This window comes from Sturnira hondurensis, unplaced genomic scaffold (genome assembly GCF_014824575.4).
Source record: "Sturnira hondurensis isolate 20B ecotype Veracruz unplaced genomic scaffold, ASM1482457v3 Scaffold0022215, whole genome shotgun sequence".
NCBI lineage: Eukaryota > Metazoa > Chordata > Mammalia > Chiroptera > Phyllostomidae > Sturnira > Sturnira hondurensis.
The window spans coordinates 5,578,922-5,605,844 of record NW_028094846.1 but is presented as its reverse complement, the minus strand read 5'-3'; the positions used below and the strand labels follow the sequence as shown (position 1 = coordinate 5,605,844).

Below are 26,923 nucleotides of genomic sequence, written 5' to 3'. Positions count from 1 at the left end.
TTGACATCTTAGCATTTCATCTGCAGGTATTTTAGTATGTACCCAGATCTCTAAAGTTTAAAATTGTTTAAAAACCGTTGCAAAACACTAATATATGGTGCCTAAAAATAATAATTCCTCAATAACATCAAATATCAAGTCAATGATCAAATTTCTAATTGTCTCCTGAATGTGATCAATGTGCTTTTTCACACTTTATATTTTTTAATTGGATTTCAATGACATTCACACGTTGCAGTTCATAAGTATGTCCTTTTCAGAGTTTGAAAGGCCCTTTAGCCAGAGCAGTAAAATACAGTCACCTCCTTCCCCCCATCAAATCCGGGCTGTTCTTGTCACTTGTTTTGACCAATAAAATGTGGGGAAGGTGGTTTTTGGGCACCTGGGCCTAGGCAAGATTTGCAGCTTGCAAAGTGAGTAGCTCATGAACGATGAGTAGAGCAATGGGTACATTAATAAAGCAAGAGAGTGTGCTCAGCGTGTGAGGAGGTTTAGTGAGTAAGGAAATAGTCCCAGGAGGCAACTTTAACCTCCGAGTTTAATATCCACGGCAACATCCAAAGGTGTGACTTTTCTGTTGATATTTTTTCAGGGTGAGGGGTGACATGAGAATACAGTCCAGTTATATCTGTGAGGTACTGTATCTTAGTAAGATACAGGGAAGGAATTAAAGGAAACCATATAAAAAATCAACAACAAAGGGAGACAGGAAGAGAAGGCAAAAGGAACTTTAAAAAAATGAACAAAATGGCAATGATTCTTATAATTATCTATCAATAATTACCTTAAATGTAAGTGGACTAAATTCTCCAATCAAAAGACAGAGTGGTTGAATGGATTAAAAAAAAAAAAAAACGGCCCAGAGCACACTATGTTCTGCTTGCTTAAGAAAGCTCCCTTAGCTCCAAGGACACACACAGGTTGAAAGTAGAGGATGGGAAAAAGGTAATTCATGGGATGGCAACCAGAAGGGAGCAGGCGTGGCTACACTTCCATCAGATAAAAGCGACTTTAAGCCAACACTGGCCGCAAGAGACAAAGAAGGTCTTGAAAATGGGAAGATGTCAGTCAACGTGAAAACTTGCCATCATAAGATAAGTTCCAGGGACCTAACGCACGGCGCGGTGACTGCAGTTAACAATACTGCATGACACGCCTGGCAGTTGCTAGGGCAGTGGATCTAAAATATTCTCACCACGCATAAAAAAGTATAATTGTGAGGCAACAAATGTGTTCTAACCCTACCGTGGGAACGGTTTTGTGATACATTTGTATATCAAGTCATCGTGCCGTACGCCTGGAACTTCCACACTGTTGTATGTCAATGACAGCTCAATAAGCCCGGAAAAAAAGTCATAAGAAAAGGACAGTTTACTTTTATCTCTTGGTCGTTCCTGGGGAAGCTGAGATGATGAGCTGCCCTTTGAGTCAATAATTCGCGCCATCTGTTCTACGGTAGAAAGAGTTGCTGATGCTATTTTGTATCTCTGGAGTAAACCCTGAGCAGTACAGAGTTTGGGTTTCCTGAAGCCAGGAGCCTTTGTGTCTTTTAAAACATCTGGGGCAGTACTTTGCAAAAAGAATGTTTGGTAAATATTGAAATGGAATAAATGTATTTCTTGCCGTAGCAATGTGTTGATCAAAGACTATTTTGGGGTAATGCGTTCACTAATAGTAGTATTAGTAATACAATATTAACATTCTAAGGTCAAACAGAGCTCACTGCATTTATGTTTCAGTCTCCTCAGTAATTTTTATTTAAAATTGTATGTTTAGAGTAGTTTTGAAAAACAGTGTCAAGATGGAATCCTCGATAGAAAAGCAGCCCGGATATTAATCGGCGCAACCAAAAGCTATTGCCCCATCCAAGGGAAGTAAGTGTAGTACTTAATTAACTGGTATTTCCAAAACTGGATGAGTATGTAATAAGGAATGAATGAACTGAGAGTTAAATGTCCAAACTGATCCGTTTGTCTCATCTGTCTTCATCTACTTTGTTGTCCATCCATCCATCCNACTATTTTGGGGTAATGCGTTCACTAATAGTAGTACTAGTAATACAATATTAACATTCTAAGGTCAAACAGAGCTCACTGCATTTATGTTTCAGTCTCCTCAGTAATTTTTATTTAAAATTGTATGTTTAGAGTAGTTTTGAAAAACAGTGTCAAGATGGAATCCTTGATAGAAAAGCAGCCCGGATATTAATCGGCGCAACCAAAAGCTATTGCCCCATCCAAGGGAAGTAAGTGTAGTACTTATTTAACTGGTATTTCCAAAACTGAATGAGTATGTAATAAGGAATGAATGAACTGAGAGTTAAATGTCCAAACTGATCCATCTGTTTGTCTCCTCTGTCTTCATTTACTTTGTTGTCCGTCCATCCATCCATCCGTCCATCCACTTATCTACTTCCTATTTTAGTTGGTTGAATTTTCCCCCCTCTGGAGGTTGGTGACATTAGGGGATTATGGAGGAAGATCTGAGTATGATGTAATTAGAGTAGCGATTAGGAGAGTCATGAAAGAGAACCCAGATGGTTTCATTACTATTCTAATGACTTTGTCTGTATGTCCCATGCACGAAATCGCCGGGTAGGGGAGTAGGGAAGCCTGGAGCCCACTGTCAGACTGCTCCCCACGGTGGAGCAGGATCTGGAGGAATTGACTCCGCTGAGGATGCCGATAGATACAATTAGACCTGGTGGGAAAGGCTCAGCATCTCAGAGATACATTGGTATCTGGTCACAGTCCGGGCAAGCATTAGCTAATGGATGGTCCGGGACAACAATGATAGGGAATCCTTTCTGGGTGAGAGCTTATGGTTCAGCTGTCTGGTGACCCATCTGGGAGGCCTAGTCTGAGGCTAACATTGTTCCTTGACCATGACTGTGAGTGGGGGGTGGGTGGATACAGAGATTCAGCGTGTTTAATATGCCCATATTACATTTATATTTAGTATAGCTCTCCCTTTTCTGTTGACCCCAAAGGCTAGCACTTGCTCTTCATTAAAACAATGTGTGTATATTTTTCCTGTTAGATTCATGAGTATTTACGATGTTTCAACTTACATAAAAGCTAGAAGTTGGCTTATCAAGTTTAAAAACATTTTAACTGTCTTGGAATATCGTAAAGATAAGGCACATTTTATTCCATACGGGTGAGTATTGTGAAGCTTTAACAGCAATGTTCTGGAAAATATGACTTTTCTATATATTATCTTGATTTTTCTTGTTAAAAAAACAACTTATATTATGGTGGACTGTTACTGATTGAGAGGTGACTGAGCAGAGGGCTTCCTTCTCTTTTGCCATTCTGTTCCAGCAGCTTCATGGACTTCTTTTTAATTTTTATTTATTGAGTCTTAGAGGGCAAGAAGAAGAAGAGGGAGAGAGAGAAAAAGTGAGAGAGGGAGAGAGAAAGATATTAAGAGAGATTTACTGTTCCACTTATTTATGCATTCACTGGTTGATTCTTGTATTTGCCCTGACTGGGGATCAAACCTGCAATGTTTGGGGCGACACTCTACCCAGCTGAGCCCCTGGCCAGGGCTCGATGACTTCTCTATGAGAGAGTGGGCAGGAAGACACAGCGGATGGCCATCTCGGGATTCCTCAAGTTTTATTTGCCATGTCTTAGAGTCATAGTGCATCCTGAGCTCCCTACGTATTCTTCTGGTATTCTCTGTGTAACACTGAGCTGGGCTGAGGAATACGAAAGCACGTGGATGTAAGCTCTCTGCTCAGTTCCACGGGTGCCTTCTGGTGGTCCTGCTGGCGTCTGCACTTTGGAAAAACACACCGTGGCATCAATCACATCTACCATCGACTTTCCCAGACAGCACAGGGGACAGGTGTTACCTAATTTGGGTCGATTCTTTGCTTTGTTATGTAAGTTGTGAACCTGTGTACCATTTAGAGGAGGAAGACCAGGCTTTTTGACTAATAATAGAATGTGTCAAAAGCAACCAGGAGCACAGCACTACTAAATTTTAAGTGGATGTTAACATACCTTTCATAGCAAATTTTGATAAATTTTACTTTCTTCCATTTATTAAGTTTAAAGGGAACTAAAAAATGAAAACCCTAGGGTCTTGACATATAAAGAGTTAACTTTTAGTTGGACTCCACGTTAGATGGGTTGACAAAATTTGAAAATACATAATGGTAATGATTGACTAGAATATTTTTCCATTTTTCATTTTAGACAATGCTAATGTTTTTCTCTAAACTTGTTATTTTCTTTCAACGTATGAATCTTTGCATTTTTTCCTATGTATGTGTGCCTTAGTTTTAAAAAATGTTCTCTGTCCTGATATAGATTAACAAAAAAAATTTTTTATTTCTCCATTATGATTTTTTTGTATAGAAAGTATGTTTAGATTTTTACTTATTTGTTGTTTTATATTACTTATACTTTCTTTAAATTACTATTAATGATTTGTTGATACAAATGTTGAACTTCACATATTCTTATACTTTGAAAGTGATCTGACATTTTATTCAATTTCTCTTCTTTCAGGAAAAATAAATTTCTGAAATTTATATACCACGTTGTATTTTCAGAAGAATTCGAATATGCAGGACATATCATGTCATTAATATACATTTATCCTATTATAACTCATTTATGGCCAGTGGCAAGAGAGTTAAATGTGTTAACACTGATATTATTAAACTACTATTTTATATTTTTATATGCATTACAGTCAGCATTGAAGGTACTGTTTAAAACAGAAATGTATCCTGTAAAAACAGCAACTCAGATATTGGGAACTTATTTTTGTCATATTTTTGAAATAACTTGATACTAGAAGCCACTTGATAGAATCCTAGAATTTTAGTAATCTTTCTGAATTTTGTGGATTTATTTAAAAAATCAGTAGAATAACCACAGTCTCAGATAGCAGGCAAATAAAGCAACTCTCACACAAAAGTGGTGAGAATATCGAAATCAAGTAAAGAGAACTGAAAAAATGGACATGGAGGTTTCCCTCAATTTCTCTCTGTAATGGTGCCAAAAATAAATAAGCAAATACAAACAAACTTTTTGCTAGGTTCACCCCATCATATGAGAACTACCTTTTCTTTCACAGATAAGGTCGATCAGAATTAACTGTTCTCATTCTTTAATCATCAATAGTTTCACAACGAACCTGTGCACTGCTCTTTTTCATGGCTTGTTTCTGTCATTTCAGGCTCATTATAGATTATACATTTTGAATCAAATTATAATTTTTGATATTGGAACTTTAAAATATTTTATTTTCAAATTCCATGTGAATAACTGAAAACTCAACTTTTGGAATGTAACTCATTGGTAGTCGAGAATGTAACTGTTAATTTCTAAGACACCCCCCCACTACTCCCCCTCACCCCACATCACTGTATAGGCACTATAAAATGACATCTGTTCTATTTGTTTTCTAAACAGATAATAATTTTGAAAAGGAAATATTTTCATCAACATTGGAATACTCTGGAGTTTTTCATCTTGCTCATTGGAATTGTTGATATTCTCTGTGTCTACTTCGTCAAATTCAAACCAGACAACATGATTCTTATTCAGATTACAGTAGTAATAGGCTACTTGAGAATAATTCGATTTATTCCTCTCATTAAGGTAAATCTTCACATTTGACAATGCTGGGTCTTTTGTGCATACTGTTTGGTAAAGGTGTTAAGAAGCCAGCACTGTTTTGAGATAAGTGAGGGAAGGCGCTGTCTCCCCTCCCCCACCCCCACCCCCCTGGAATCCTCTCTCTCAGCAGGCGACCTGCTGGGTTCTTGTCTCACCTCCTTCAGGTCGTTGCTCCCATCTCTGCCTCCTCCAGAAGGAACCCCAGGAAGAACGGCCCCTGCCCTCTGTCCGTGCCCCCCACTTCCCGCCCCGCCCTGCCTTCCTGACCTCTCTCCCCTGTGTCAGTTTATCCTTTCCCCACCGCATTCCTCCCCCTTCCCCTGTGTGTGCAGTGCACTGCCCTCGGGTAGCATCTTTGTCTCTGTCACGACGTCACCCTGCAGCTCTGGAACGAAGAGTAACCTGTAGAAAGCACTTCATAAAGCTCTGTCGAGTGGATGGATGAAAATTCTGGTTCCATCTGAAGCAGGGTAGAACCAGAAACGAGTTGTCCAAGTCTTAGTAAAATTGGCTCGTAATGCCTTAACTGTGCAGAGGTGTAAAAATGTTTTCTTGCCCTGGCCAGTTGGCTCGGTTGGTTGGAGCATAGTCCCACACACCAAAAAGATTGTGGGTTCGGTTCCCGGTCAGGACACATGCCTGGGTTGTGGGTTCAATCCCTAGTCGGGGAACATACAGGAGGCAACCAATCGATGTTTCTCTCTCTCACTTCCTTCTTCTCTCTCTAAAAAAAAAATCAAGGAACATATCCTCGGGTGAGGATTTTTAGATGAGATCGGGCGCGTTCAGGGTGGTATGGCGGTAGACTCGGGTGAGGATTTTTAAAAATTTTTCTCTATAGTCCACACTCATACAGCATAATCCCTGTGGAATTTAATTTCACTGTGGCCTTCAAACTCCTCAAAAACAGCTATTCCTTCTCTCCACGGCTCTGGTTTCGGACTCTGAGGGGAGACTTTCAGATTTTCAGTTTCTCCTCTTAAGCCTTCTCTCTCTCTCTTTTTCCAACACAGTTGCCTCACATAAGCTTTTACCTTGGCTTTAGGTGACTTCACTTGCCACAGTGTTTTTCTTGAGTCTTTTGATTCTTATTACATCAACTAACCCAGTCAGTATGTATTAAAGTTATAGAAGACAAATATATTTTTTAAAGATTCTACTTATTTATTTTTAGAGGGGAAGGGAAGGAGAGAGGGAGAGACATACCAATGTGTGGTTGCCTCTCCTGTGTTCCCTGCTGGGAACTGGCCTGCAACCCAGGCATGTGCCCTGACTGGGAATCAAATCACGATCCCTTAGTTCGAAGGCCCATGCTCAATCTACTGAGCTAAACCAGCCAGGGCAAAGATAAATATTTTTTAGGAAGTGGCTGTAAACCCTGATGGCAAAAGGTAAACATCAGAGTCCTTCATGGAGTCCCCATTTTCAGAGATAGTCAGTGGTTATCTTAAAGGAAGAATCATTGAAATATCCAGACTTGTGCATATAGACGTTCCTTTTTGGTCCTTCCCCAGTCTCTGTGAACGTTACCCAACTTCAGCAGCTGTGAGAAATGTAGAGCTACTGTACAGATCTGTATACAAAAAATCTGCATGAGGGGTCATTTTGAATCTTTGTGGTTGTCACCTTACTAGCTGAGTGCTCACATGAAATTAGGAATATAGGAATATAGCCAGGTCTTACAGTGGAAGCTTCCTTCGGTAATCGGGTTTTGTAAACAGATCTTATGCAGATGAATAGGAAACAATTATGTTGGAAGTACTACTTGGAGGAAACTCTCTCTGAGTAACACAGATTTAAAGAGGTATTATTGTGGGAGTGGACTTGATTGGAGAGTGTGAACCCCATTTTCTCTTCCTCCCAGCACCCTGATGAATCTCAGTGAAGCGTATTCAAGGAGTTCACATAATTAATGCCATCATGATCAGCTTATTTTGTTGAGCACCTCTGGTGTTCTAGGAACATGGCCCATTATCTAATGAAATCATTACAATAACCCTATGAAGTGGACGTCGCCACTGTATGGAGTTTAGTTAGGTACTTCCCAGAGAAGCACATCTCTCTGGGAGAGCTTGAAAAGATATCGGAGACCTCAAAGAGTGAGGTCCTCCCAGAACAGCCTGGGGGGGTCAGGGCATCGTGGAACACAAGCTGTAAGGTCTCCCCTTCTGTCCAAAGTTTCACGACCGAAACAGCAGCTGAAAACACCTCTCCCTTCTCGGCACCGGGGAGTCCTGCGCTGGGGCGTTCTTCCTCTGTCCCCACCTCCCTCCTCTGTGACCTGGCTCCCCACCGCCTGCCCTGCGCTCCCCGGGACTCTGTCTCTGGAGCTGACTGCCCTGCTCCAGTCCGCGGGGTGGGTACTGTTACCCTCATTGTACAGAGGAGGACCCGGAGTCCCCAAGTCACTGCGTAGCTGGGCACAAGGTCACAGAGATAGTATTTGAATCCAGGAAAGTTCGTATTTAAAAATCCCAGTCTCCTCGGTCACTACATTCTCCTGCCTATCTTATAAGGGAAGAAACTGGGCTGCAGATACGATTTCTTCGATTAGTAACTGTCACCCAGGCTGGGGGACCCCCCCTCTCCTGTCTCCTCAAATCTAGGGGTAGGGAAAATGGGGGGAATTTCCCATCACAGCTCCAGAAGCAAGTCATTTGCTGAGCTTTCCTTTCTTTAGAGAGCGGCTCTCAAATCTGAGAGCGGTCACCTGAAGGGCTCGTTAACCAAACCCAGTCTCCCCGGCCCCACCCCGGGAATTCCTGGTCCCCCCGGGGCTGGGGCGGGGCGCCAGAACCTGCATTTCTAATGCGCCTCTGGGTGGCGCTGTTGTCGGTCCGGAGACCACAGGTCGAGAGCTCCGCCCTAGTCTGCGCTTTCCCCTCTCGGTTACTGCAGACAATCATCCCACTGCTGATAAATGTGGCCGACGTGCAGATCAAAAAGCGCCTCAGCTTGCTGTATAGCATCACCAAGGGCTACGTCAAAAGTCAAGAGGACGCCAAGTTTTTAGTAAAACAGATTTCTGGCCGAGGATCAATATATCAGGTAAGAGACAAGCAGCGGTCCTTTGGCAAAAACAAAAACAAAAACAAAAACAAAAGCAAACAAACAAACAAAAAGCCAGCAAAACCAACTCCTTAGGTGTTTTCATTCCACACAGTCGCTCCACGTATTAGCTGGACAGGCGAGTTATAACAAGTGAAGGGGATTCCGTTGTTGCTGTAAAGGTGCTGCCAACACCAGTCTCGGCTCTTTAATTTTCTTCAGCTCTTTATCGTCAAACTTTATTATGATCTTCATGGAAGGCGCTGTTTATTTGTATTTCCTGAATGCAGAGCAGAGAAGACATTTCATCTGTCTTGGCGGCCCCGTCGGAAGGTAGTGAGGGCTCTTGGAAAACGCTTCAGGCAGGAGCTGAGACTGGAATGAGCCCTCAGAGCGAGGGCCGGTCCACAGTGGTAGGAGGGCAGAGGAAAGGAGAACTCAGCCCCCCCCCAAACCCCCGTGGAAATTTGCACTGCAGCACTGAGGAGACCAGGAGGGGCGTGTGAGCGTGGGGAAGGCAGCAGGATCGCGCGACTGGCAGAGCTGAGCCAGGTGTCTCTCCCCTGATTCGCAAACTAGAGGAGGTTTCTGTGACTGTACTTTTCCCTCAGAAAATGCACTTTGCTGTAACAAATTAGTGTTTTTTCTAACTTCTTACAGAAATTATATGAGATTCTGGAAACCAACAAGCGAGATGCCGTCAAAGAACTAGGTAGGTCGTGGGAGAATCTGATTTCCCGAAGTCACATCTTGCGTGTGTGTTACCTGCCACTGAGTCAGCTCTGACTCCTGGGGACCCTGTGATGAGTGACGTCCACCATGTGCCGTCCTCAGCAACCCTGCCGGGCTCCTGGACACTCCTCCCTTTGGCTTCTTTCACGGAGATGGTCCATCTCATATTTGGTCTCCTCTTTTCCTGCTGCCTTCTCTTTTCTTCCAGCATAATTCTTTTCCAGAGAACTCCCGCTCCTCATGAAAGCCCAAGGTAGGGCAGCTTCCATTTTGGCCTGGTTGCCTCCAGCAGAGCCTCAGGCTTCGTTTGCTCTGGGACCCACCATCCCGTCATTGAACCAGAGAAGGGCCGGTTCATGCTTTCACTCAGTTACATGGTCATGTATGCACTTGTCCAAGCAGCACTTACTGAACACGTGTAATGGGCCCGACGTGCAAAGAGTGCAGGGCCTAGAGGAGGGTGTGAGCACAAGAGCAGGTAACTGCAGAAAGTTTGAGGAGCCCTGACATCTGCTGCAGGAGCTCAGAGGGAAGAGTGAGGAGGGTGGAAGATGGATTCAGGCGACAGGATCAGATTCCTTAAGGTTGTGACAAAAAGGCCTGCGAAGGTCGCCTTCGTGTGACGAAGGGCGGTTTGGTTTGGTTGTACTTTGTTTGCCAGGATGCTCCGCAGTGGGAACCTGCCAGGGACGTCGTTTCCGGGGCATCCTAGTTGCCCTGCTTGGTTGAAGCACACAGCAGGCGTCCTAGGGTCTTACGCAAAGCATCTTGGGCCTGCTTTCCTCGTCAGGGGCCGTGACCGGGCTTCCAGTGTCTGGCAGAAAGCCTGGACTGGAGTGGGCCCTTAGTAGATGGAAATTATTATACAAGAAATAAAGTAAAGCCACTTTGCACTTATAACCACACTGTAGGATGCCACGTGGATTAATAAGGATCATACTTTCCAAATTAACACAGAAATAACATTGTCTAATGAATGGAGTTTCAACGCTAGAGACTCTAAGTCAGAATATTTGAGCCCTGTCTCAGAGAATCCGGGGCCCATTGCTGCCTTTACACATAGGCAGATTTTTAGTGCTGTGCTTTTGAAGATGAGGGGCCTGGGAGCTGCCGTCTGGCATTGTGTTTTAGAGGAGTGTGAAATATTACACAGTTTCCTTGGTCCAGTCCTGTGCAAGGGAACGTCTCTTCCCACATGGTTACTGCCACGGGTTATTGAATGCTGCTTGTGCCAGGAGTGTGCTAGCAGCTTTACTTACGGACATTACCGCACTGGCTGCTCATAACTACTCTATGAGGCAAATGCTATTGCCGTCTTCCTTCATGGATGATGACACTGAGGCTTGGGGAGGTCAGACGGCCTGAGGTCACGTGGCTGGTAAGCGGCGAGTTAGACAGACCTCAGGCCCAGGTGTGCCTGACACCAGAACCTGCTCTTGACCCTCCTGTCCTTCATTTTGCTGCTTGCTGCAGTTGGAGGGATGACTCGGGCACCTTCCAGGAGTCAGGCCTTGTGGCGAATGTTCAGGTTACAAGGGCGCAACAGTTACAGTGTTCACCTCGACTCCAGCCCTGCCCATGACTTCTCACGGAGGAAACGGCACGGGATTGGGTCTCCGACAGGCCCACCGGCTGAAGTCCAGGGACTCTCTGATCCAGTCATTTATTCATCTGCCCACCAAAAATTACAGAATTCCTCTAATGCTGTAATTTATGTAAAGTTATACATGTGAGTGAGACAAGTGTAAGTAGCGATATCGCAGAGGAATGGGTTTCATAATGGAGCTATTATATTTTGCCGTGTATGGTGCACGCCCATTTTTTGTGTGCATTGTACACAGGGTTATTCTACCCATGGTATGTGGTCATCATACCCATGCAGAATGCACATCCTCATTTTTCCCTCAAAATTTTGGGCAGAAAACTGTGCATCATACACAGCAAAATACGGTAGGTCGCAGCGCCACCGGCACTGGGCAGGGAGCGGAGTTCTCCTCGCTGGTGGGGAGAGCCCGTTTCCAGTTCTCTCCTCCAGAGTGGAGAGGAAACTAGATCTGGTCCCACCAGCCTCCCAAGTTCTGCATGAAACAGGAACGAAAGGATGTTGCGCCAGTCCTTTGGAGATTGCAGCCCGTTGTACGAGTGTTGCTTACTGTTGCGGCCGTTTCACCGTGGGCTTACGGGGGGTGTCACTTGCTCCAGGGCTCATAGAGCACGAGGGGCGTGATGTCGTCATCGCTCTGAAGACCAGGCAGGCCATCCAGATGGTGATCGCCAAGTCTCTGAAGCACCTCTCCTTCCTTTGGTCAAGGGGCATCATCGATAAGCACGAAGGCGTCGAGATGAATAAGGTAATAAAGCGATGTTTTATGTTGCTCGATTCCCTCAACCGGGCACCCCCGCCCGCACTGCTTCCCTAGTGACCTCGTGTCCACCTCTTGTTTGCCTGCAGCCTTTGTCACTGCCAGGGTCACCAGCCCAGGTGCTGCTTGGTGCACCTCAGGTCAGAACAACTTGGCTGCAAGTGGGACACTGACCTGAGCTGGGTTTAGCACAGAAGTGGGTTCGGGAGACTTAGTGTAAAAACACAGAGAGCCTTGCGGAGCCTGCAGGAGCCAGGCCAGGCAGCCAGGCCTTGGGAAGGGGCTCGAGTGAGGACCCAACCACCTGGCCTCGGTGGCATCTTCTTTTGGCTCCCTCTGCACACTCTAGATTTTTCTGCTTCTCTCTCCTCTGGTGGGCTACGCACTACCCAGTTCCCCCAGCTGTGGCTGGGGGGCTGGGAGTCACACACTGTTAGCGTGGTAGGGAGGGGCCCACCGGGGGTCCTGGTGGCGTTGAGGAAGGGGCTGTTCTAAGAGGAGAGGAGCAGGGGAGACAACCTAGTCAGTCAGCTGATACACGGACTTTTGGAAAATTATAAATGCATCTGTGAAAAAATCAGGAGCATGTGCTAGAGGCAACAATGTTGACTTCTAGCACTCCACACACTTACCATCTGGACTGTGTGTGTGTGTGTGTGTGTGTGTGCAAGTAAGACTGTTCTTTCTCTCTGACACAGGGGGCTATCTGCTTCCGAGCACGAAGCAGGAAAATGGAGGTTCTGGTCCCGCGTCCTTTCTGTGTTGCCCACTGACGAGCTGCTTCTGGGTGTCACAGGCTTTTCCTGGCCATAGGTAGCTCCCAGCCACGGTCACCGTGCCCTGGGCTTCTGGCCAGCTCTCTCCTTTGTGGCCCTGTCTCTTCAGTGTCTTCAGCGTCAATGGCGAAGGACCGAATGGGTGATGCGATTTCCCCTTGGTGTCTGTGAAAGGGAGGGAAGGGCCTCTTCAGAGTGTTCTTCAAGTTACACCTCTATACACATTGTGTTTTGTATGGTTTGCGTTTATCACTTGGAAGGCTTTGAAGGCTTAATACTCATAAATAAATAATAACCCTTATGAGGAGAGAGACTTATTTTTCCCTCTTGGTTTGTTTAGAAAGCTTATGGGTAGACAGTCATTCCATAGCGGTGATTATGTGCCTACTGGTTGCCAAAGAGATATAATTATTGATCCCAGGGCACAAGGTGGCAGGTAAGTCTATTCGATTTCATCAAGTAACTATGTGTTGGATACCTCCTATGGAGCCCAGGATAACTAGTGACTACAATCCTGACCCCGAAGTTCACGGGCTCTCCCTAATTCTTTCACTTAGCCATTTGTTCATCCAATCAGCCAAAGTCACGTAGTGCGCAGCGTGAAACACGTGCATAAAAACAAGACCACGGCAATGTGATGAGTTTCGCAAGGGAGGCCTGTAGGAGGTGCCGTGGGAACAAGACAGATAAGTGGTTATCTCTCACCTGGTGAGGGAAGCCAGGGAAGGCTTCTCAGAGTCCATAAAACGGGAATAATATCCTCCAGAATTAGAAGGCTTGAAAGAAGCAAACCATACGCATAAAAAAATGGAGGGAGCCTGGTATTAAATCACACAGTGACCAACTATGAAGTTTAGATAATTTGAGAGTGAGACAGGAGAGAATATATATGTCTGTGTGTGTTAACTAGAGTGTAAAGAGGGTAAGTTGAATTTGGGATAATAAGTCAGTGAAAATAGTAATAAGAGGAGAACATGGTCCGAAAAAGTTAGAGGACAATTTAAATGGCATGAAGGAAGCTCTGAGTCAAAAATCAAGGTTACATTTGCATAACAGATGTTTATTTAGATTTCCTTAGTTTTAACCGAATATTCCTTTTTCTGTTATAGGGTCTGATTACCATTATTTCCATCATTCGTTTTTAGGTGCTTCTTTCAAAAATAAAGGCACTGAACAACTTTCCCATGGCAATCCCACCTCCTACGCCTGACGATTATCTCCATAAGATTGTTTGGCTGGAAAATAAAGAGGTTCTCATTAAGTTCTTCAAGGTAAGCATTCCATCTTCTATTCCAGCCCAGCTTGGATGATCATTATTTTTCATGTTTTCCCCTCCTTAATGCAAAATTAACAACAACAACCAAAGGAAACTAGAGCAAGGATCCCATATGGCCAATAAAAGGTAAGTCACAATGGAGGCCCAGCAGAAACATTCCATTTTGATCCTAAAAGGCAGGGTTTTTGTTGTTGTTGTTTTTTTCTTTTTTTTTTTATGATGGATTATCTGTTTAGGATGAGCTTTCTCTTTCACCTGATTATTACTAATCCCATCTTATTTTACGTCGTAGAATTCTGGACTTTCAGAGGCACGCTCTGGAAAAGACTTTTTAGAGAAAATTTAAATGACTGTACAGGCCAGGAAGATAATATACAAGTAAAACCGCTGGGTGTGGTGTAATGGGGGGCAGTGAAGACTGTCATATATTCAAGAAGTCACATGTGGTCGAAAAGGAACTGGGTGTTGCTGTTGGAATCTGGGCTCTTCCAACACACATGTATTGAATACCTTCCACGTGCCCGAGACGGTCTGAGGTTTGGGGGTATGGCAGTGGACAAAGTAAATGAAGTCCCTGCTGTCCTGGACTTCATATTATATGGCTGGAGGTGGATACTAACCATACCAACACGTAAATAAATGCTGTGTGGAAAAGAAATGTGTCCGGGCGGCTATTATATATGAAGGGGTCAGGGAAGGCTGCTCTAGAAGACAACATCTGCAAAGAGATCTGAAAGGTGGGGCGGAGCAAGTCCTGTGGAAGGGAGAGGAACGCCCCAGGCAGGTGCAACGCCCTGGGGGGAGTGCACTCTGCGGGCTCCAGGACATCACCGAGGCCCTGCTGGGCTGGCGGGGGCCGGGATAGAGGGAGGGGGTGAAGTGAGAGCTGCTGGGGAGAGCCTGAGGTTGGAGAACTTTGCAGGCCACGGCAAGGACTGGGACATTTTGTCCGAATGAAATGGAAACCCCCTGGAAAGTTTAGACCCGAGAGGTGACAGGATCTAACACGTTTGATAAGGACCACTGATTGTTGTGTTGAGAAAAGGCTGCAGGGGTCAAGGGCAAGCCAGGGAGACTAGTAAGCGGCAATAACAGTGAGGGAGGCAAGAGAGAATGGCAGTTTGGACTTGCAGAAGTGGCCAGAAGCCATCAGACTCTTGATGTTTTCAGGAGAGAGCTGACAGATGCTGGTGGACTGGGTGTGCCAGGGGGAGAGCATAACTTCTAGAATCTTTCGTCTGAATAGAATGGAGCTACCATTTGGTTAGATGGGGGGAGAGAAGATTTATATGGTGGTGGTGGGGCAAGAGTTTTATTCCGCGTACGTTATATTTGGGAAAACTATTAGAGATCCACGTGTGGCGTAGGCAGTTGAATGGATGACTCGAGCCCAGCGGGGAGGCGGAATTGGAGACTGACATTTTGGAGTTGTCAGCATGGAGAGCATATTTAAAGTCTTGAGACTTGAGATAAATTAGGAAATTATTATGGGCATGCAAATATTGAGTCCTGGGCTACCCAACATTTAGGAGTGGGGAGATAAGGAAGAATGAGCAGAAAGAACTGAAGCTGGAAAAAGAGATCAGATTGGTGGTCACCGGAAGTGGGAAGCAGAGGAGGCTGGGAGAACTGGTGGCAGGTGGGCAAAAGGTGCAAACTTCCAAGTTAGAAGATACGTTAAGTGGTGGCGACACCGTGTACAGCAGTTAGAGTTAACCCTGATGCTCGGGATATTTGAATGTCGCTAAGAGAGTAGATCCGAAAAGTCCTCATCACCTGTTAAAATCTCTGTTAGATTTTTGGAACCAAGAAAACTCTGTGAGAAAGAACGGCGCGTGCTTTACCACACATGTGGTTGCACTGTGTTTTGTGGTCCAGGCGTGTAGATACACCTGGGGCGTCTGTGTGGCCATAATAAGGACACTTTCCCTGGTCTCCAGAAAGGCAGGAGTCATCGCGGGGCTCTCCGGAACTGGGACTGTCTGACCCCTTGGATGCCGTTGCTAGTATTTTTCCTTCGTGCCAGATGTGTTTGAAATTCCCTTTGGAAATCCGTACTAGCGAGTGCTAACTCTTTTCCTATGAACACATTTTCCTCTACCTAAAAGTTCTTAGATTCCTTCTGATTTTTAAAAGAAACTCAAATATTGTTGTGAGTCCCTAAAACAATTGTGAACCCTGGGCACTGTGCCTACTGGGGCTCAGTGGAAAACTGAGCCCTGTTGTCTGCCACTCCCTGCCTGGGACACACTGAGTCCCTGGGACACACTGAGTCTCTACTTACCTCGAACAGGTATTCTCTTTGCTTCTGGGCCTTTGCACACACCGAGCCCTCTGCCCCGGATGGTCCTCAGTTCATCAAATCTTGGCTATCTGTAACTCTTCCAGGAGGCCTCAGCTTAGCTGTTCCTTCCTCTGTGAAGTCTTCCCCCTGCACCCAAGACACAGTCCTGTGGCCTTTCTGGATTTTTCCAGAACGTCCTGTCTCAGTCTCTTTTATCAGAATCATCACACTTTCTTGTAAACATCTAGCATTTATTGGGTGTTTTTATCAGTCATTGTGCTGGGTGCTAATCACAAGTTTTATAGTTTTTTAAGATTTTATTTATTTATTTTTTGAGAGAGGGCAAGGGAGAGAGAAAGAGAAGGAGGGAAACATTTATGTGAGAGAGAATCATCGATAAGTTTGCTCTCACATGCACCTTGACCTGGGGCCAAACCTGCAACCCAGACTTGTATCCTGACCAGGAATCGAACCAGCCACCTTCTGTCCTGTGGTACCATGCCCCACCAACTGAGCTATGTTGGTCAGGGTCGCAAAGTCTATAGTGTGCTTACTCATTCCCTAAACGTTAATGAGGCATGTCGGTATGTTATTACACTTCATGAACAAACCAAAGAATCTATCTTTTTTTCATGCGACTTAAAAGCCATTTTTGCTTTAAAATCTTCTTTCTCCTTAGAAAAGTAGACTATGAACCTTTTGTGTTGATTTTTTCTTGTACCTTTTTTCTTTCTCTCTCTCAGGAAAGAACCAAACTCGCCTATTTTGACTACGGAGATGTCATCTGTAAAGAAGGTGAAATGCCACAAGGAATCTACTTAATCATTTCAGGGATGGCGATCGTAAGGAACTATTTATTCTTTACTTAAAATGCGTTTGAACTATGTACTTACACCATAAGGAAAAGTTTAGGAACCCAGAAAGTGTCAGAATTGTAACACGGTCTCTTTGGTGAGTGAAGCTGTTTCGGAGTGAACACTGTGGCTGAGAGAGGGCACTAGACCCGGTATCTGGGGGGTGCTCCCAGTTGGACAAAATGCTTGCGTAGTCATTACTCGCCCCTCCCGACAGCGCTGGGAGGGGGCAGACTCTTCCATGACTAAGGAGCCCCATACTTGGCGTGGCTGAGTCCCTCACCTAAAGAAAAGCAGTCAGGACCGCAGCGGCCCATCCTCTCGGAGGTCAAAATAGGATGAGCATGGAAAATACAACTTTTCATCTGACCGATGGGAGGCCCAAGTAATTCCCAGATCAGATGCGGTTCCAAGTGACAAACCCTTATCGTAAAATAAATAATGTATTTGGCTTTCCGTTTTTTGGAGTGGGTATTTCACACCTTAAAACCACCCAAGTCGATTAGGAAAATAAGCTATAATGATAAGCCTATTATAACGCAGACTCACGTACTTAGTAAGTTTCTGGCCCTGTCGCTGAGCAGATGTTCGCTTCCTAACTACCACACAGCGCGCAGCACCTCACCGTCTGGCACTGAGTTAGCGAAACACACAAAAGCCCCTGCCTTCTCAGAGTTTCCTTTCTAGTAGGGGCACAGAAGGACATGCGACACTGGACAAAATAAGTGAGCTGAGTAGATAGTATGTTAGAAGTACTGGAGAGATGAGGGGGTTGGTGGTAAATTTTGACAGTGCTGTCAACAGTGGCAACGTGTTATGACACTTCCTCCTTATGACAGCCTCATCTTTCAAGGCCACTGATGTGCAGAGAGTAATTCACGTGTCCCGCCAGGGCACACAGTGGGGGTCCAGGAGGGCTTTAAGCCCAGGGGGTCTGTCCCCTGTCTCTGTGTCTGTGTCCTTAGCCATCAGGCGGTGCCGCTCCCGTCACAATCCACATGCTGAGCCTCTGTGCTGAGCTCCCATCGGAATCCATGACAAAAATATCCTGCCACGCGCATTGATTAAATATGTCAAATCTGCTAAAGTTTAGGACCAGTGCCTCGGAGAGTCGCAATGGGAAAGGAACGGTGATTCCGGCGAGGCCTGATTCCCGCGGGACGGGAGTCACAAAGCCTCTTTTCCTTCCATTGGAAACACTGCCAGCTCGAGTCGGGGCCCCAGTGTCAGGGTGTCTCCCTCTGGGTTCCCCTCCGCAGCTGCACAGTTCGCCGCCCACCTTCGGAATCAGCCAAGCCCTGCGGTCGGACAGAGGGTCCCAAACCTTGTTCACCGAGTTCTGCACGTGCGGGGACATCATCGGGGAGCTGAGCTGCCTGCTGAAGCGGGAGATCGAATACACCGCCATCTGCGAGACGATTCTGCAGGTGAGGCCCCAGTTCCGGGTGTGTCGTGGGTCACGTGTCAGCTCCTCTTCGAGGACGTGAGGAAGGGCGGTGGGTGCTCCTCCCCGGGGGTTCTGGTGTACTATTGAGCCACCGAGCAGCAATGGTGGAGGCAGAGCTGGCATCTGATGGCCTGGCCCGTGGGGTCCGGAGCCAGGTGTTCTTAAGCCCTTTGAGTCTTTGTGTCCTTGCTCATCAAAGGGAACTTGATCTGACGTCGGATGGTGATGAGGTTGGGGGAAAATACCTGTGGGAAGTGCCTGGCAAGCAGAGGCGCTCAGCAAACGGCCCACATTACAAAAGCCGTGTGTTTAAAGGATGCCTGTTTTCAAACTCCCTTCCTTCCATTTCTCACTTGTCTAGGATGTCATGTATTCAACGAGTCAGCAACCCGACACCCCACTAGCTGTGGGGGCATTCAAACCGAAACAAGCCCGAGTTCCTGCTGACAAAGAATTCTCAAACCTTTGGGACTCACAGATGGGACGGGGTGGGGCCAGAGTCTTAGGGGTGCGTGGGGCAGGCGGAGTGTGGCCCTGCCCATTTTGCATGGCCTCATTTCTAGAAGAGGATAGAAGGCACGAGTCTGGGCACGGGGCTGGGCTGAATTCACTGAGGTCCGTGGAGCGTGACTTCTGAAAGCACAGTCTTCCTGACTCCGAGCAGCAGTTCGTCTCTGGAAACAAAGAGTAGCCATGGGCCCACTTTCCCTGCTGTGGTGGTGAAAGCACGTAGGTTACGCGGGCTTCGTTAGTCCCCGAATCCTGGGCTCGTGAGCTCTGTTGGCATCATAGCCGCTGACGAGTGTGGGTTTTCCTGGCCTGTCAGTAGGTCCGTAGCTTTCACTGGACTGCAGGTTGTGTTACCCTGTACAGAACGGACAGCCTCTCCAACAACACAATGCTTTTGAATGGCAGGGTATCCTAATTCCAGGGGAGGCGATGCTTTTTCTAAGAGGCGTGGTGAAGGTCAAGTCCGCAGGCATCATGGTCTCCGCCGGGCTGGTATCTCGGCTCTGAATTGAGCCTGCTGCATGGCACTTTGTGGTTTCAGGCCTGCTTCATCTCCCTGGAGGATTTATACGAAGGCTTTGATGTCTTCTGGCCGTTCCTGGAGTACAAAATATGGCTGAAGCTTGCTCTCAGCACCGCCCACCAGTATTTCGAATCGGCTCTCATCGATGAGGTCAGTGCCATGATTACCTTGCCTTCACAAACTTGCATTCCCTGGGTTTCTTTTTACAAAATGCACTTTGTATTTTGGGGACAAAGACAGAAAGGAAGGTTGTGCCTGCTCTTCTAAACTCGGATTCCAGAATTTATTCTCTCGCGTGTTTCTTTATTCTGATCGAAGTAACCTGAGTCCCTGTGCTGCTTTGCTGGGACCGCCCTGACAAAGCACTACCTACGCACTGATCGGCTCGAACAAGAGGTTTGTCGTCTCATAGTTTCTGGGGCTGGGAACCCGAACCAAGGTCTTGGCAGGGTTGCCTCCTCCTGAGGGCTGTGGGGAGGGTTGGCTGGGGCCTGCCTCCGGGGCCTGCCTCCTTGGCCTGTGAGTGTGTCTCCATCTTCCCACGGAGTTGGGAAGATGTTGGATTAGGGGGCTGCCCCCCCTCCAGTGGGACTTCATCTTAACTTCAGCAGTCACGTCTGCAACAATCCCACTTTCAAATAAAGCCATGTCCGGAGGTCCTGGGGGTTAGGACTTCAACAGAGGAATTGCAGGGCGACCCAGTTCACCCCATCACAGCTCCCTTCCGGCTCTGAAGACTTCGGTTCAGAGCCTCGAAGGGCACCTCAGGCTCCTGGCCTTGCTGTGTTTGTTTTGGCTTTTCATCCTGTTTGTCCTCTTGCTGGGGGGGGCGGGGTGTGTAATGATCGGTTGCTCGCTGTGGGGCAAAACCTGTGTGTCTTTGACTCTGGATCTTGTGAGAAGAGAAATCCGGGAGGCCCAGCTAGCTGACCGGCCCGCTGCAGCCCAGCAGGGCTCACTCAGGCACCCACGCTGGCCTGGGCCACCCTGGCCAGGACGTTGCAACAGAGGCAGCACAGTTCTGGGGTCAGGATCTCGGCGGAACTCTCAGTAAACTCTCCGTCTTGATCTGTGGGCTCCTGCGCCTTCTGACACCTTCAAAGAACTCGGTCAAATTGCAAGTTTCCTTCCTTCTGGGTACCATGGTAGCATTGGGTACGATTTATAGGAAAAATGTCATTTCATTGTAGGACTTAACGTTTGAAAAGTGCGCATTGCTGAACGTGGCGTACGTGGAGACAGTGTCCAGTTGTAACGAAATGACTATCGACTATGCCACCGTGAAGTTGGTGATCGTTGTGTACGGCAGCGTCATCGACACAAACACAGAGGCGCCGTATCTGGCACCTTGCATCTTACCTAAAACCTGTAAGCAGGTGAGGAGGGTCCTTTCTACAGGGTCTTTTGCATTCCACGGGGACCACCCACAGTGACTCTAAAACTCAACCGACCACCTTAAAAACCTGCAGTTCTCACCTGCCCTTCACACAAGGGTCGAAAGGCACCCAGGGCTTCTGTGGGCAGGGTGTGCCGGCAAGTGGGGGCTGAAGTGGCCTGCTCTCTGCTTGCCACGCTGCGTGCCCTGGTGTGGGGCTGTGCCTCCTCCCCACAGGAACGATGCCTGGGGTGTGTTTTTCCTAGTTCCCACCAAGGAAATGACACCGTGGTTCTGGGCGTATCGGTGCTGATTGATGGAGAAGGGAGCAGAGTCAGGGCCAGGTCAGTTTGTTGTCACACAAGGGGCCGTGGGCACAGCTGGGCAACAGGCCCTGGGCCTCAATCCACGTCTCTGTAACAAAGGGGAGGTGTGAACACCGAGCAGGTGATGGGGCATAGGATGAGCAGAAGCAGGGTCCCAAGTAGGTCACCCGCCGATGGATCCCGGGGGGCCAGGAGGCCTGAGAAGAACTGACAAGCTCTAATCTGGTAGCGAGGTCCCCACCACGCCCCTTTGGGGAGACACCTTCTGCCTCTTCTGGCTGGGAAGGCCATCCATTTAATGAAAGTCAGTGTCCTGGAAACAGTGGCAAACCTCCTAAAAAGTGTGTTTGCCTTTTTTTAAACATCTTTGTTTTGTAACTCTCAACAATTCAGAGGATGAAGGCAATGTGCTGGTTTTTTTTTTTTTAATGGAAAATGAAAACCTCTTTAGCTTTGAAAGAAGGGGAATGAGGGAGGGGACCACGGGAGCGTGCCCACGGTGGAGTTGGTGGAAGCACCAGGGTTTGGAGGCAGGCATTCTCAGATTGAGGGCCTGACCCCTGTGCCCACAGGGTGTGTGAGCACCGGCCAGCTGCCTCTGGACGCTCAGGGGCCGCGTTAATAAGATGAGGACAGTAGCAACAGGGACCTCGTAAGGTTGTCAGGAGGGTTAAATCAGGTGCCATGTGATACCCAGAAATGACAGTTACTGCCACTTGTCTGCTGCTTGTGTTCTGGGAGGGCAGGTGTTGTGGGCAAAAACACCAAGAAAAGAGGACCCTCCTGCCCCGGGGGGAGGAGGCAGGGCCCAGAGCCCCTGAATGTCTGTGTAGAGGTCAAGGTGACTTGGTGGCGGCTGGGATTCTGTTTTAAACTAGGGACGTCCAGTCTGGTCACAAGTCAGGTGCAGGAAATTCCTTGTTGGTGTCTGTTCATAAGCAAAAGATAACTTGCTTGTACCAGGCTTTCTGAAGCAACGTTAAAGAGGATGTGAAGTGAGAAAGACAGAGCTTGGGTTGGAGGTCCAGTTCTAGGTTTGGGCTAATTTCTTGTCTTCTTTGGAAAGGTTAGGAAGCAGCCAGCTGAGAGAGCAGAGAGTGTTCATCCGACTGATTTGGACTTTTCTCCTCTAGGTTCAGGGAACTTCAGATTTAAGCAAGCTTCTGGTTATCCAAGCATCCGAGTCTGTCAAAGATAGTAACTCCAAGGTCTTGGGTAAGGAGGGGGCTTTTAGTGAGAGGAAAACCATTGGGAAGGCATTTCGGTAAATGTAAAATTCAGTCAGTTTGAGGAAAATGATTTGAGGGCACTGGGTGGGCGTATCACTAATCCCCATTCTTGGGCCCGCTGTGACGGCCACGTGGCTTCCGGGCGGCGGCATATCAGAGAGTTCCAGGCGGCTCCTTCCGCTCCGTGACCTTCCTCCCCACGCCCTTGCTAGGGAGGGCGGGGCAGCTTCTTCCTTTGACTCTGGGCCGGCCCTTGGAGACTGGAGCCATGCAGCAGGTTGCGGCAGAGCGGGCACGGGGAGGGGACAGACCCCGCAGTGGGCCCAGGCCTGGGCCGCTGGCTTGCTCCCACCAACCCAAGGGACAGTGGAACCTGACCCAACCCGCGGTCAATGCCACGACTCAGATGACTTGCTGCGAGGTGGACTTTGATAGTCACTAAGTAGTTGCAGTCCCTCAATGTGCGTGAGCGCCCAACTGCACAGTGCTGAGCCGCAGGCAAGGAAGACTCCCCGGGAAGGCCTTGCTCTGGGGCGAGAAAGCGCGCGGGCTCTTTCCCTCTGCGCTCAGCGGCCCTGCCTTACCGAGCCCGTGGCCATCGCTCTCCCAGCCGCCCCGGCTGGAAAACACTAGCGGTGGAGTGTTTTTTTCTAATTAGCGCCATCCCCAGTGGTTCCAGTTCGTGTGGCCTGCTGGCTTAGACATGATACGGTTCTTAATGAACGGTTCATTAAGGGTGGGCAGTGTCCAGGACTTCAAATCGTGTGGCTAAAGTGACCTTTTGTTAAGAGTTTACATCTCATTAGTTCTCATTTGCATAATCCTTACACCATCGTGTGCTGGGCACGGGCCAAGCACTAGTTGGTGAGCGGGCCAGACAGCGCCTCTGCCCTGGTGGCGGGGGAGACAGACGTTCAGTGTGTGATTTCACGTCTCCCCTACAAGTGAGTCAGACTCCGACGTGCTCAGGGCTCGCTTCCCGAGCCTGGTTCTGGGGTTGCACGCAGCGTCGGAGCTGGTGGAGCGCCCGCTGCTGCGGCGTCTCCCGTCCAAGCTGCCCGCTGTCCTGCCTTCTGGGTCTTTTGGGGTCTGCCCCGCTGCTGCTCCGCAGCGCTCGTGGGGCACAGACCTCCGGCAAGCCCCGGATAGCTGAGTCAGAGACCTCAAGTGGGAACAGGGGACAGGACCCCACTCCTGCTGGGTCTGGAGCGCCCCCACCCCGTTGCCCCAGTGATTCCTGAGACGCGGAGGGGAATTCGTCGGTCTGTGTGGACTGGATCCAGCCAGCACGCTGGATTTGACCCACGTGCATGTTTTCTTCTACAATTTTAAAATTAGTTGCCAAGTACAAACATCTTTTAAAAATCCAGATTTTGAGCTTTTCTTGGGGGAAAAAAATCAGAAAGTCTGCCAACACTTGGTTCACTCACTTGCTGTGCGTGGCAGCAGTCAGAGCTCAGCACCAGCAGCTCCCACTGGGGACACGGGCGCTCCCCCGGTCGCCCCGCCCACAGCATCGCTGCCCACCTCTCCTCATTGGCCCAGCCCCCTGCGACCACGTGGGCGCCCCCTGCCTGCTGGCCCGCCAGTAGCTCAGTCCTGTGCTAGGCTTTTGGGATCCCATTTACCAACCTCCTTGCGGGGAGGAAGCCAGGAGCCCACTTGAGCGGGAAGGGGAGACCTACAGGGAGAGAGCAAATGAATATTTCAAAATACTCCGCCACTTTGATTCTGAAACTCCTAACTTAGTTTTCCCGTCTGGTGCATGTTTTTGAATAGGCTCAGTCAACACCAGTCCTCACGTGACCAACAGAGAGTATAACTGGAAGAGAAAAGAGGAGGTAACGAACTTGACACTTGGATTAGTTTTTCTTATTTTCAATCCTGAACTACCAGGCTGAAATACACAGTGAAGTCAAGTAGCAAAATGTGGCGGTGATCAGAGACTTAGTGACAACTCACTGATTTGGAAAAATGAGGACCACGTTCACCCGAATTACTCAAAAATTAAAATGACAGACTCTTTTTCAAAGATGTGGTTTTGCCCGGCCTCCCCTCTCTCCCACTTTCCCTCTGCCTTACCTACTGCCCCTGCTGTTTCCTTTAAAAGTAGGGGCCTCTGGGATTAGGGTTGAGCCTCCTCATTAGCATCTAAATGTCCGTGGTCTCCCATTGGAGTTTGTGCTCCCCAGGGAGAGGCCCAGCGATCACGGACCCAGGGTGCTGGGGGCACCTGGGGCCTCAGGCTGGTCAAGGGCACCTTCCTGAAAAGTCAGTGCTCCTGGATGACCTTTGAAGGAAAACGTGAACTCTTTTAATGGCCAGGTTATGGAAAACATTTTATATGAGAACAGACATGTGTTAGAGCAGGATGACAAATTCGTGTGGATTTTTAAGATGAAACAGGAGGCCCCAGAACATTTTTGTTATGGAGTCACTTGTGCTTGGCCCCCGGCACCTTTTCCTGCTCTCCTCAGCCGTCAGGGCTAATCTGGAAAAGGTTCAGATAGGCTGGAAGGCAGGCCTGGAGTTGGTGAGGGTGAGGGCTGGTCACCTGGGCGTGGGACAGGTAGAGGCCAGTCTGGTGGGAGGGAGGGAGCCTGCAGGGCACATCACTCAGGGGTCTCTGCGAGGCACCCTGGCGGAGTGCGCCGGGGCCGGAGCCCACTGCTGAGTGGGGAAGAGGGCAGCTGTGACCGAGTAGCTGGGTGCTCAGCAAAGGTCGAAGTCGACCAGGCCACTGTAACCGTGCCATGGACAGGCTTCAGGGGCGATCAGCACCCTCTTTCCCCTTCTTGCCAAGGGACCCCAGCCACGCTCTCTGAATATGGTATGCCTCAAGCCCACCACACCCCCAGCCTGGGCCCACCGTGTTCATTGCTGACAACCCAGGTGGTCTTCGGTGTCTGTCTTGGGAGAAGGAAAGTGGCATTGTCCAAACTTAGGGCTAATGGCCCCTTAAAACAAAGCGACTCAGTTCTTTTTAGTCACCTTCTCCTCTTTCCTCTAGAAACCCTATTTTGTAAATGGGAAACCTGACTTGGGAGTCAAGTACCTGGGTTTCTCATTTGCCTCTGTTTTTTCCAGGCCCCATTATTTTTTTAAATCCTCATTTAGATTTAGGAAAGAAGTTCCCAGTTACTTTGTAATCAGTCACAAAATGAACTGGAATCTAGTTCTCCGACCGATTCTCTTTCCCTTAAGAGACAGACGGCTCTCATTGAATTAATGTATCTCTTTACAAGTTGACAGTGGGTGGTACAGAGATGCACTTGTATTTACTGACAACATATCACTCAAAGTCCTTACCATGCGAGATCTTTTAGAGGGAATGTTCCAGATCACAAAATAGAAACTTTCCCTAAGTTTTCTGGTTGTACTTCGATTTTTTTTTGGCTTTCTTTTCTAGTTGGAAACTGGATTCCATTATAGAAAACGATACTAATGGTGCTAATGTGATAAGTGAAGTCGTTACAAGACCAAGCCGGTGTCCTGGCTCGAGGGCTGAAGGATCATCTGATGAGAAGTGTACTTAGAAGCTGCTGAAACCGTTCACTGCTGCGTTTATTTTATAAGCAGTTGATGGGTTGCTACAAAGGTTCCAGCCTGAAGTGGTTGCATTATCCCTGAGCTGTTTAAAGACTCTTCAGGATGCGGTGCCCCAAACTCATGGCCTGCCGAGGGAGACGCTGCATTCAGCTGACAGCAAGTTTTAGTAAAACACAAGTTGTTAAAAGCGTCATACAATATATTGCCATCTGAAGCATAGAATCTATCATTTTGATTTGTGATATTGCTAGAATTAGTGCCCTGCTAACATTTTCCAGAGTAAAGTTACTCCCTTCCTCCCCAGGTTAGTAACGATTGAAAAAAAAATGGAGCGATGTCCCATAATCTTAATTACTGAAAGCAACGTTGAGCAATTAACAGTCTTACATTGCATAGTAGTGTTTGATGCTTTTTGTTTTATTTTTAAAAGTTAAATAAAGTTGAATTCTATGGTGTGTTTACTAGAATCTGTTGTTCCATTATGACCAGACTTTGGAGGAATACAAGGCTCTCTACTGTAGGGAAAACCACGAGAGGAGGAGAAACAAGAGGGAAAGCCTATTTGTGAAGGGCCGTCTGGACACCGAGCACGTAGGGCAGGACTTTTCAGAGTGGCTGCGGAGTGCCTGTGTGCCAGTCGTCGGGCGTGGCTGCACGTTCCGGAAACCCCGCGTGGCTTCATTCTTCTGCTCTCGCCAGACGGCTGGAAACAGGCCGACCAGGACTGACCAATCACTGCCCCAGGGTGCCTGCAGCCTCCCCCTCCCATGTCCTGGGCTGGCCGGTAACTGAGATTCTCAGGCTGGCCAACCTCCACCGGTAACTCTAGGCACCTGCTGGCATTTCAGTCGGACGGGCTGCTTTCTCCACCGGAGGCTTTGCCTTGTCGTCAGGGAGGGACCCCACTCAGGGCAGCTGCCACGTTGCCCACACCTAGCACCTTAAGATGAGTTTTGCCTGGCACCTCACCTTGCCAACCTCAATACAACCTG

General features: G+C 47.7%; 1 protein-coding gene across 1 annotated transcript in view; it reads left to right on the top strand.

Moving 5' to 3' along the window:
- Nucleotides 1-26,425, top strand: part of SLC9C2 (solute carrier family 9 member C2 (putative)) — a 50,768-nt gene extending 24,343 nt beyond the window's left edge. The window contains exons 13-27 of the mRNA XM_037034984.1: nt 1,777-1,874; nt 3,040-3,159; nt 4,521-4,719; nt 5,433-5,621; nt 8,538-8,687; nt 9,348-9,399; nt 11,622-11,770; nt 13,704-13,829; nt 16,862-16,960; nt 18,232-18,399; nt 19,471-19,602; nt 20,643-20,828; nt 22,287-22,368; nt 24,162-24,223; nt 25,792-26,425. Coding sequence (XP_036890879.1) covers nt 1,777-1,874; nt 3,040-3,159; nt 4,521-4,719; nt 5,433-5,621; nt 8,538-8,687; nt 9,348-9,399; nt 11,622-11,770; nt 13,704-13,829; nt 16,862-16,960; nt 18,232-18,399; nt 19,471-19,602; nt 20,643-20,828; nt 22,287-22,368; nt 24,162-24,223; nt 25,792-25,827 — 1,848 coding nt within the window. The 3' untranslated portion in view covers nt 25,828-26,425. The remainder of the gene's footprint in view (nt 1-1,776; nt 1,875-3,039; nt 3,160-4,520; nt 4,720-5,432; nt 5,622-8,537; nt 8,688-9,347; nt 9,400-11,621; nt 11,771-13,703; nt 13,830-16,861; nt 16,961-18,231; nt 18,400-19,470; nt 19,603-20,642; nt 20,829-22,286; nt 22,369-24,161; nt 24,224-25,791) is intronic.
- Nucleotides 26,426-26,923: the final 498 nt, after the last annotated feature.